Source organism: Eleutherodactylus coqui, chromosome 2, assembly GCF_035609145.1.
Source record: "Eleutherodactylus coqui strain aEleCoq1 chromosome 2, aEleCoq1.hap1, whole genome shotgun sequence".
In the NCBI taxonomy this organism is placed as follows: Eukaryota; Metazoa; Chordata; class Amphibia; order Anura; family Eleutherodactylidae; genus Eleutherodactylus; species Eleutherodactylus coqui.
In genome coordinates this window covers 16,352,347-16,362,327 of record NC_089838.1, presented here as the reverse complement: position 1 = coordinate 16,362,327, position 9,981 = coordinate 16,352,347, and the positions used below count along the sequence as shown (strand labels likewise).

At 43.7% G+C, this 9,981-nt stretch overlaps 1 protein-coding gene across 1 annotated transcript in view; it reads right to left on the bottom strand.

Annotated features, from left to right (window-relative positions):
• Positions 1–2,172: 2,172 nt before the first annotated feature.
• The window catches only part of LOC136611133 (A disintegrin and metalloproteinase with thrombospondin motifs 2-like), a 238,633-nt gene continuing 230,824 nt past the window's right edge, over positions 2,173–9,981 (bottom strand). The window contains exon 22 of the mRNA XM_066590415.1: positions 2,173–2,904. Within this exon, the coding sequence (XP_066446512.1) occupies positions 2,477–2,904 (428 nt within the window). The 3' untranslated portion in view covers positions 2,173–2,476. The remainder of the gene's footprint in view (positions 2,905–9,981) is intronic.

The window sequence follows — 9,981 nt, the reverse complement described above, 5'->3', positions numbered from 1 at the left end:
GCATTTGCAGCTAGAATAGTCATTTACCACATTAGCAATGTATAGAGTGCATTTGTTTAAAGTTAGGACTAGTTTAAAGTTATCTTCATTGAAAAGTACAGTGCTTTTCCTTCAAAAATAAGGAGATTTCAATGTGACCCCAAACTTTTGAACGGTAGTGTATGTCTATCCTTGCTGATGTACATCATGTCTGTCCTTGCTGATGTACTCAATAAAATATACATTGAACCATCTTTTATCGAATTTGTCCTCAGGCAGAGAGTTCTATAGTATCGCTGCTCTTACAATAAAGAACCCCCTTCTACGTCGGCGTAGAAACCTTCTTTCCTTTCCTCTAGATGTAGAGGGTGCCCCCTTACAGTCCTGGGTATAAATAGATATTTAGAGAGATCTCTGTATTGTCCCCTGATATATTTTATACATAGTTATTAAGTCGGTCCTCAGCCATTTTTTTCTAAACTAAATAATCCTACTTTTAATAACCTCTCTGGGTATTGTAGTCCGCCCATTCCGTTTATTACTTTAGTTGCCCGCCTTTGTACCCGCTCAAGCTCTGATATGTCCTTCTTGAGTACCAGTGGCCCAAACTGTCCACAATATTCCATGTGTGGTTTAACCAATAACTTGTAAAGTGGAACAACAATGTTCTCACCATGTGCCCCTAGACCTCTTTTGATGCACCCCATGATCTTATTTGTCTTGGCAGCAGCTGCCTGACATTGGTTGTTCCAGTTAACCTTACACTTAACTAAAATATCCAAGTCCTTTTCCATGTCAGTGTTATCCAGTGGTTTCTCATTTAGGGCTCATTCAGACGAGTGTGTTTATGTGTGTATGTAGGTGTGCACAAAACTGTGCATCTATTTAGAATCATTGGTTTTCTATGATGTGTCCACATGTCTGTGTTTTACAGGCGTGCAAAAGCGCGCACCTGCAAAAGATAGGACATGCGTGCACCGCATAGGTCTGTGGTGCACATGAATATTCCCGGTGGGGAGTCCTCTCATCACTGAACACTGTGACAGCACTATCAAAGTGTTCAGTAATGATGGCACTCCCAGCGGGGAGTAAAGAACCCCCAGCCACAGCTGTTAGAGCTGTGACAGCTGTGGCAGATGATTGTGATGTTCTCCCATTGCTTTCAATGGAGCTGCTGCTGCTGCCAGCAACACCTGCAGTGATTTTCGGGGAAGGGCTTTAAATATAAGCCCTTCATCCCTATCATATGTAAAAAAAAATATAATTATATATATATATTACATATACACACATATACATATACAGACTTACCTCTCCACTGCTGCAGGGGCTCATGCGCGTCTAGCTGCTTGTCTTCCTGCACTGCACTGAAGCTCTTTCAGCAGGCTGAAAGGACTGTGTCTGATTTGCTTTTTTTTCCCCCTAGGTTCGTTCTCTCTCTCTCGCCAGTCAGACAAAAAATTTGCCAATGACGCGTGCTGTATCGCGACGGGGAGGGGCCAAAACAGGCATGTCACAGCGGGGAGGAGCCAAAAACTGGGGCGGGGGCGAACACGGCTTGATGCTCATTTGAGTAGCGAGCACCATCGGGTATGCTAATACTCGAACGAGCATCAAGCTCGGCAGAGTACGTTCGCTCAATTCTAGTTAACAACTGTCTGTTTACGCAAAACGACCAACAATGATTTTTAGTTTTGCATGAAAGATCTGATCAGCAATTTACCGCTGATTGTTCTTTTACTGCATGCATTTATGGTGCACGATCTAACGAGCGGTTAGAGATAATAGTGCAGTGTAAAACGCCTCTTAAACTGTGGGTAGTAAGATATTTTGCAAAAAGTCTTTAAATCACCACACATTAATAAGAAAAAAAAATGACAAATACACTTTAACCCTTTCCAATCCACTGTCTGACGTCTGAAGACATTCTGATTGAAACCTGTACAGTTCTGGTGTTGGAAGACGTCCGGCAGGGTATTCTTACTGTATATTACTGGCTACTCTGTTGTCGGGGGCCTTTCCAGCATGTCCCATACAGCAGTACTGGCTCTAGCCAGCAGATGGCGCCATTGTATAATGACAGAAAGAGAAAGCCCCCTAGGAAACCCTGATATAAATGATTGCTAGAAAATTATATTTTCATGGTGACTGTATAAATCCAGTACGAGAAAATGAGAGCAGCACATAGACTGATTCTATTGCAAAACATTCTAATTGTATATTATTACAAATAATACATATGATTTACACTTGTACATGAACACGTGACAATAACATAGTAGTAAATGTCGACAGACTGTTTGTGATTAGAAAAACAGCACCGGAAGCATCTGTAAACAATATTAACCCTTGCAGATCACTGTAGGTTGTTGCTATATTTAAAGGGAATGCCAGTCGATAGTTTCAAAAGTACTTCCTGCAATGTGCAGTAATGACCGCAACTGGTAATGTCACGTAGTGCCATCTTCTTCCATGCTCAAAGCAAATGCTCTTGACATTAATGCAGCTTCTTCTTGGCTTCTTGTAATTTCTCTGCAATCAGTTGTTGAATCCTCTGGTTTTTGGTCTTTTCATACACGGGCCTTCTGCGTGGTAGGAGATTAGGAGGGGGGACCTCATTGCCATGCCTATTCTTTTTGTAGAGGACATCTACTCGGTTGGTGTCTTGCAGATTGTCACTTACATTCCTAGGAGATATCTGTATACTGTAGGCAGGGGTGTGTGACATTGGAGGTGGCACGCTTGTGAGGGTTGGATTTGCCGGTAGAAGGGTTTCAATGCTATTATTTCTTACATTACTGTGACTTGAGTTTTGAGATGAATTGCAGGCCTTACAGCACAGTCTGCTATATCCACGCATGGAGCAATAACGAGCCAGCACTTCCAAACGACAAAAAACAGATTTATCCCCAAGACAATTTTCTTCTAAAAGAAAGAAAAAAAATATTTTATTATCTGTAATGTAATTAGGCATATAAAAAGAGAGATTATTATTGCACTTGTGTAACAAGGTCCAGCAGGTTCCCAATGGGATGGAGATCTAAAGAGTTTCCTAGCCACGGACCCAAAATTTCAATGTTTTGTTCACCGAGCCACTTAGTTATCACTTTTGTCTTGTAGCATGGTGCTTCATCAGGCTGGAAAAGCACTGTTTATCACCAAATTGCTCCTGGACCGCTGGGAAGAGTTGCTCTTGGAGGAGGTTTAGAGACTAGAGATGAGCGAACCTCCTCGGTTCGGGTGTTTTTGAACTCGAGCACCGCTTTTTCCGAGTAACTTACTACTCGGACGAAAGGATTCGAGGGGCGCCGAGGGGCGGCGTTGTGGAGCAGGGGGGTAGCAGTGGGGAACAGGGGGGAGCTCTCCATCCCCCACTCCCCTCTGCAACCCTCCGCTCACCCCCAGTGCCCCGCGAATCTTTTCGTCCGAGTAGTGAGTTACTCGGAAAAAGCGGTGCTCGAGTTCAAAAACACCCGAACCGAGTAGATTCGCTCATCTCTAACAGAGACCATTCTTTATTCATGGTAGCTAAACATTATACTCAGAGCATTCTTAGGTAAATTGTGATTGAGCCAATTAACTTGGATGAAAACCAACCCCACATATGGTCTCAGGATGCCCTACTGTTGGCATGACACAGGACTCATGATAGCGATTTCCTTCTCTTTCTGAGGCCATTCATGCATGGGGTTGCTTTTCATCCGAGGGAGTGGGAGTTTACCTAAGAATACTACCATGAATGAAAAAATTGTATCTAAACATCCCGCAAAAGCAAACTTCTAACGATCCAAGAGCAATTCGGTGATGTGCAATGCTTTCTCCCGCATGATGGAGCGCAATGTCACAAGACAAAAATGATAACTAAGTGATATGGTGAACAAAACAGTGACATTTTGGGTCCCCAGATCTAAATCCCATAAAGAACCTGTGTTCAGCACTTATAAAGTGGGTGGGCAAAGACACAGAAATTGTGATAAACTCCAAGCATTGATTAGGCAAGAATGGGCTGCCATCAGTCAGGATTTGGCCCAGAAGCTGGTATTAAGCATGCCAGGGTGAATTGAAGAAGTTTTGAAAAAAAAAAAAAAAAGGATTAACACTGTAAATTTCAAGTGTTTGCCTAGAATTGATATATCTGTCAATGAAAGCTTAAGGACGGCTGCACTCGGCCGTATTTGAATAGCAGAATCCGGGGCGGGCGCCCACCCCCGGGTTCCGCAGCAAATACCATCAATAACATGCTATGTAAAAACGCTTATTTTATTCCTGTACAGGCTCCGTATGGACAGCTTCCATTGGGGTCAATGGAAGCTGTCTGAGCCGTGGCCCTTCAGCAATTAATATTATGGAAAGGTCGGGGACCCACGTCATCGCCTAGCAACGAGATGGGAAAATCTATACTGTGCTTTTCCGATGATGAGCCATCCAGACCATCTGCAGTGCAGAAGGGAAAAAGCAATGACAGGTACGCGGTGTCAGACACAGGGTCGGATTCCGTTGTGGGATCCCGCATGCGGGAACCGACCCAGTCGTGTGCAGCCGGCCTAAAACGTTATAAAATACTTATAATTGAACCAGTCTGAAAACGGATTGAGTTGATTGGGTAGAATAGATTTTAGATAGATCCATCTGAAATGTTGGTTTTCTTAATGTCTTTGGACCAGTAAAGGATCATATGATAATTATATTCTACTGCATGTGACTAATTTCTAACTTCTACTGCAGCCTTCCTAAATTGTATCTCTGTGTGTTAATTAAGGGCTCCAACTGCAGCTTCGGCCTTTAGGCTTATTGAGATACAAGCTGACTTTTTAGATTCCTTCATGTCAATGTGAAAATTACTGAAATTATGGCAACGAGAGAAACTGAAAAAGTGAATTATCCACTATATGGACAAAAGTATTTGAACACTGCAGAAAATCAGCCGATACTGAGCTTGTCGAACGACATGCTGGGAAGGGCATGGGTAAAATAAAAAGCTGCTCATTTTGTAATAACTATTCATTCATCCGATCAAGCACTTGGGGGACGAAATGGAGCAACGGGTACGACACCGCCGCCCACGCCTATCTGCACCACAGTGTCTTCTCCGACTTATAGAGAACTTGTGGACAGTATGCCTCGATGTGTAATACAAGCAAAGGAGGGCCGACACGTTACCAAATAGAATAATAAAGCACTTTTTCTGACAAAACATGCAGTGTCCAAATACTTTTGTCCATATAGTGTATATTCACTTACACCTAGATATGTAGAAATATATATTAGCTAAATATACAGAAATATCTAGGTGCAGCCCTACCAGGACCGACTACTGCAAGATAAATAAAACACTATTAAACTGTCTAAAAGGAAAATGGTCTGCCCATAGCGACCAATCACAGCACAGCTATAATTCTGTACTCTGCAGAGGTAAAATAAAAGCTGGGGTGTGATTGGTTGTTATGGGCAACTAAGACAGTTTTTATTTTACACAGTTTCATAAATCTTTCCTGTTTCCGATCTTTCTAAATCATCACAACAAAGTACATATCACTGAAAAAAAGAATTCCCCCCTCTAAAAACAAATACTTTATTTGCTTTGGGAAGAATACCCAATATTACATACAGCGATAAATAGAAGATGCATAAATAAAGTGCGTATGCGCTAATAAGAAATCAATATGGGGTCATAGGTGGGAGAAAAGTAAGTATTACGTACTTACAGTTAGAAGAGTTCATAGGATGTGTGCAGACAAAAGGCATGTCAAACAACGGTCAAATGGTAGCCAATATCCCTACATTAACCCTTTAGTTAATGGCATTCATATATGATGTCTTTATGTTCCAATAGCATATTGCGCCCCATATGATCCCAGTAACTATGAATTTGGGAGAAAGTCGTTGGAACAAAATTTATACGAGGTATGGTTCAGGGTGTAATAAGTGGACAGCGGGGTTCAGTCATAGATGGGCATCGGGGTTCAGCGATCGTCTCACAGACAGGCAGGGTAACTAGAACGCCCTGTCTAGGAAGCTCGCATCTGGCAATGGCAGCACTTTATTGAGGAAGCATTGATGACGCTCCCAAAAGAAGAGCCCTTTTGGCCTACTACCTCCCTATAAAGGCGAAATGCCAACCCATTTCTCCTGCTGCCTGACCACCACCACAGACCATGTGATGCACTGCAAACTTGTCAAATCAGATTACTTGCTCCTGTCAGTGACTTGCGGAATCCCCATAGAACAGCATAGACGTCCGCAAATCGATTAAAGCATGCGGATTTGTTTTACAGACCTTTTAATCTGGAAAACAAATCGCAGCATGCTCCATTTTTGTGTGGTCGCCGCAGAGATGGCTTCAATTGAAGTCAATGTAAGCAGTCTGATCCGCGGCACACCCACAGCTGGCATTGCAGACGGACTGCGGATCCCGTGGGAAAGCAGGAGAATAAAAAAAAACTGTACTGCACATGTCCAACGGTGATTCATCTGGGCCATGCACAGTACAGGGAACCCGGAAGTGGAGAGGCCCGCGTGGATGCCTCCGCTGGAATAATACAGGTATGCAGGGCAGGGCTGGATTCCCTGCACTGAATCCGACCCGCCCGTGGACACTGGGCCTTAATGTTTCTTTTCTACCAAACCTACAGCATGTTGTGATTGCCACTGACCCTAAAATACCGCTGACCATTTTTGGAATATGCCATGTACCTGTTCTTGCTGCAGGAAATTTCGGTCAGTTTTTTTACAGTAGAACACCATGGGCAAAAGTTGGCTGCAGGACAATAGTAAAATATGAAAAACCCTACAAACATTCTGGGTTTTTTGTGACGTCTTTTCTTACTGGTATTTTTTTTTTGTTTCAATTTTTTTTTTTAACTTTCAGCATGTTCTATGTGCCATTTTTTTCAGGCATTTTCCCTCAGGCTCCTGTATAGGAAGTAAAGTAGGAAACAACAAAAAAAAAAACTGTGTATAACTAAAAAGTCCACAAAAAACAACTGCAGAAAATGACGCTATGTCTAGGACACCAAAAGATGGTTTCTCACACAGAAAGTATTAGGGGAAAAAAGATGACAGTTCTTCATATTTTTGCCAGCACGAAGGAGAATTATAAGGGCTCATTCACACAGGTGTAAATATATTTTTACGCACGTAATACAGAGTGCTGAATCCCCATTTGTTTGTATTAGGGTATTCGAGACGTGTTCTATACATGTGTATTTACATGAATCGAAAAAGTAACTAGTGATGAGCGAGCATTGCCCTTAGTGAGTACCTGCCCGCTAGAGAGAAAAGATTCGGGTGCCGGCGGCGGGCAGGGAGCTGCGGGGGAGAGCGGGGGGAACGGAGGGGAGATCTCTCTCTCCCTCTCTCCCCGCTGCTACCCCCTGCTGACTGCCGCAACTCACCGCAGCTCCCCCGCGCCGGCACCCAAACCTTTTCTCTCGAGCGGGCAGGTGCTTGCTAAGGGCAATGCTCGCTCGAGTTATTACTTGCACAGAAAAAACAAGCACTGCCAGATATGTATAAACAGAGAGCGGTCCTACTGGATGGGGAGCATTATGCTGAATTGTGCTGAGGGGGGTAATGCTCCTGGTCGGCTGTGAATAAACTATCTTAAAGGGGTTGTCCCGCGGCAGCAAGTGGGTCTATACACTTCTGTATGGCCATATTAATGCACTTTGTAATGTACATTGTGCATTAATTATGAGCCATACAGAAGTTATAAAAAGTTTTATACTTACCTGCTCCGTTGCTGGCGTCCTCGTTCCCATGGAGCCGACTAATTTTTGCCCTCCGATGGCCAAATTAGCCGCGCTTGCGCAGTCCAGGTCTTCTGCTCTCTTCAATGGAGCCGCTCGTGCAGAATGCCGACTCCGTGTAGCTCCGCCCCGTCACGTGCCGATTCCAGCCAATCAGGAGGCTGGAATCGGCAATGGACCGCACAGAAGAGCTGCGGTCCACGGAGGGAGCAGACCCCGGCGGCCATCTTCAGCAGGTAAGTATGAAGACGCCGGACCGCCGGGATTCAGGTAAGCGCTGAGCGGTTTGTTTTTTTAACCCCTGCATCGGGGTTGTCTCGCGCCGAACGGGGGGGGGGGGGGTTAAAAAAAAAAAAACCGTTTCGGCGCGGGACAACCCCTTTAAGTAAATAAAAGCTGTAGCATTTTGGATGTACATGTATTCACTTTCTTTTGCTATGAATCCCCTAAATTAAGTGGGGTCCAACAAATTAACTTCAGAAGTCACATAATTAATTAAATATAGTACAATCAAGATGTAGCAAATCAAAATGAAAGATCCAGGAGTTTGTGAGGGCAAAATAAGTCAGACAAAAGTTGTGGAGAATTACAAATCAGGGCCGAGTTACATAAAAATATCCCAAGCTTTAAACATCCCATGGAGTAGCGTTATATCTATTATAACATAATGACAAGTATAGGACAAACCTGACAAGAGACACACTAAAACTCACAGACCAGGCAAGGAGGGCATTGAGAGGAGACTCAACAAAGACACCAGTAATAACTCCAAATATCCACAGTGGAGATGAAAGGATCTGTCCATAGGACAGCCATACATTCCACACAGTGCAGTTTCATGGAAGAGTGGCCAGAAACAACCCATTGTTTAAAGAAAAACATAAGAAAATGTTTGGAGTTCGCCAAACTGAATATGGCAAACTCCCCAACACATGGAAGAAGGTTCTATGATCAGATGGGACTAAAACTGCACTTTTTTAGTCATCATGGGAATCACCTGAAGAACACCATTCCCACAGTGATGACCATCATGCTGTGGGGTTGCTTTTCATCTGTAGGAACTAAAAAAAATGGTTAGGATTGAAGAAAATATGGATGGCAGAAGGACGAGAAAATTCTGAGGGAAACCACCTTTAATCTTCCAGATATTTGAGAGTGGGATAGAGGTTCACCTTCCAGCAGGACAATGATCCTAAACATACGGCTGAAGCTACACTGCAGGGGCCTAAGGGGAACCATTTAGATGTCTTTAAAGGGATGATTTGTGGGAGTCGGAACAGCCGCTAATGATAATACTGCATCTGTGCACAACCATCATCAGATGTAAACATCACAGGGGCTTAAGCGCTCATAGAAGCACCGCGGCCCCTTCAATCAGGTGATTGGTAGTAGCCCATCACCAATCAGATACCAATCAGTATCTGATTGGTGATGGTGCACTGCTGGTCTATCCTAAGGTTGGGTAAACCCTTTAAATGTCAATTGAAGATCTGTGGCATGACTTGAACACTGCAGTACCTCAACAGGCCACTTGGCAAGTTCATGATTGTGATTGCTGTGTCTAGTAAATAGAGGTCTATATTGAACCACTTCTGTCCTAACCTCCAGAATATCTGACGACCTCCAGAATATCCGACAGCCTCCAACAACCTGGCCTGCTTACACTATACATTTATGTAGCTACAAGAAGTGGATCCAGTAGCAAGAAGACAGACATAAAGGCATGTTCACTTAGCAGAATCCACATTGAAAAGCTAACCACTAATCCAGTCCCTCCTGAGACATTTAAGGCTGCCCAGGCCTTCCCTCATAAAAGCTTGCCGTTACAAGGACTGACACAGCATGGCAGCAATGATACCTCCTGTTTCTGGAGCTCCTGAGGATTTAAACTGAGAGAAGATAGGGATCTTCTCAGAAGTCCCAGGCTGGAGTCGGGAGGTGGAGGAGTTGAGGTAAGCACACAGCGCTGCTGTGCCAGTGATCGCTACATTCACATACCATTGGTCTGCAGTTTGCTCTACTATTCTGTCTGCCCAATATGCTGAAATTGAATGGAAACCTGCAAAAATGGAAACTAAAACTTGCAGACTTACAGATGGAGCCCTGGGACATAATCCAGAGAAAAGGGGTTCTTAGCTCAATGTTAATGAAGCCTTAGGCCTCATTCAGTCAAGCGGTTTTTTTGCGCACGCATAATGCACGCTTCTAAAAGAACCAATGGGTTCTTATAGAAGCGGTCATGTGCGCAGAATTT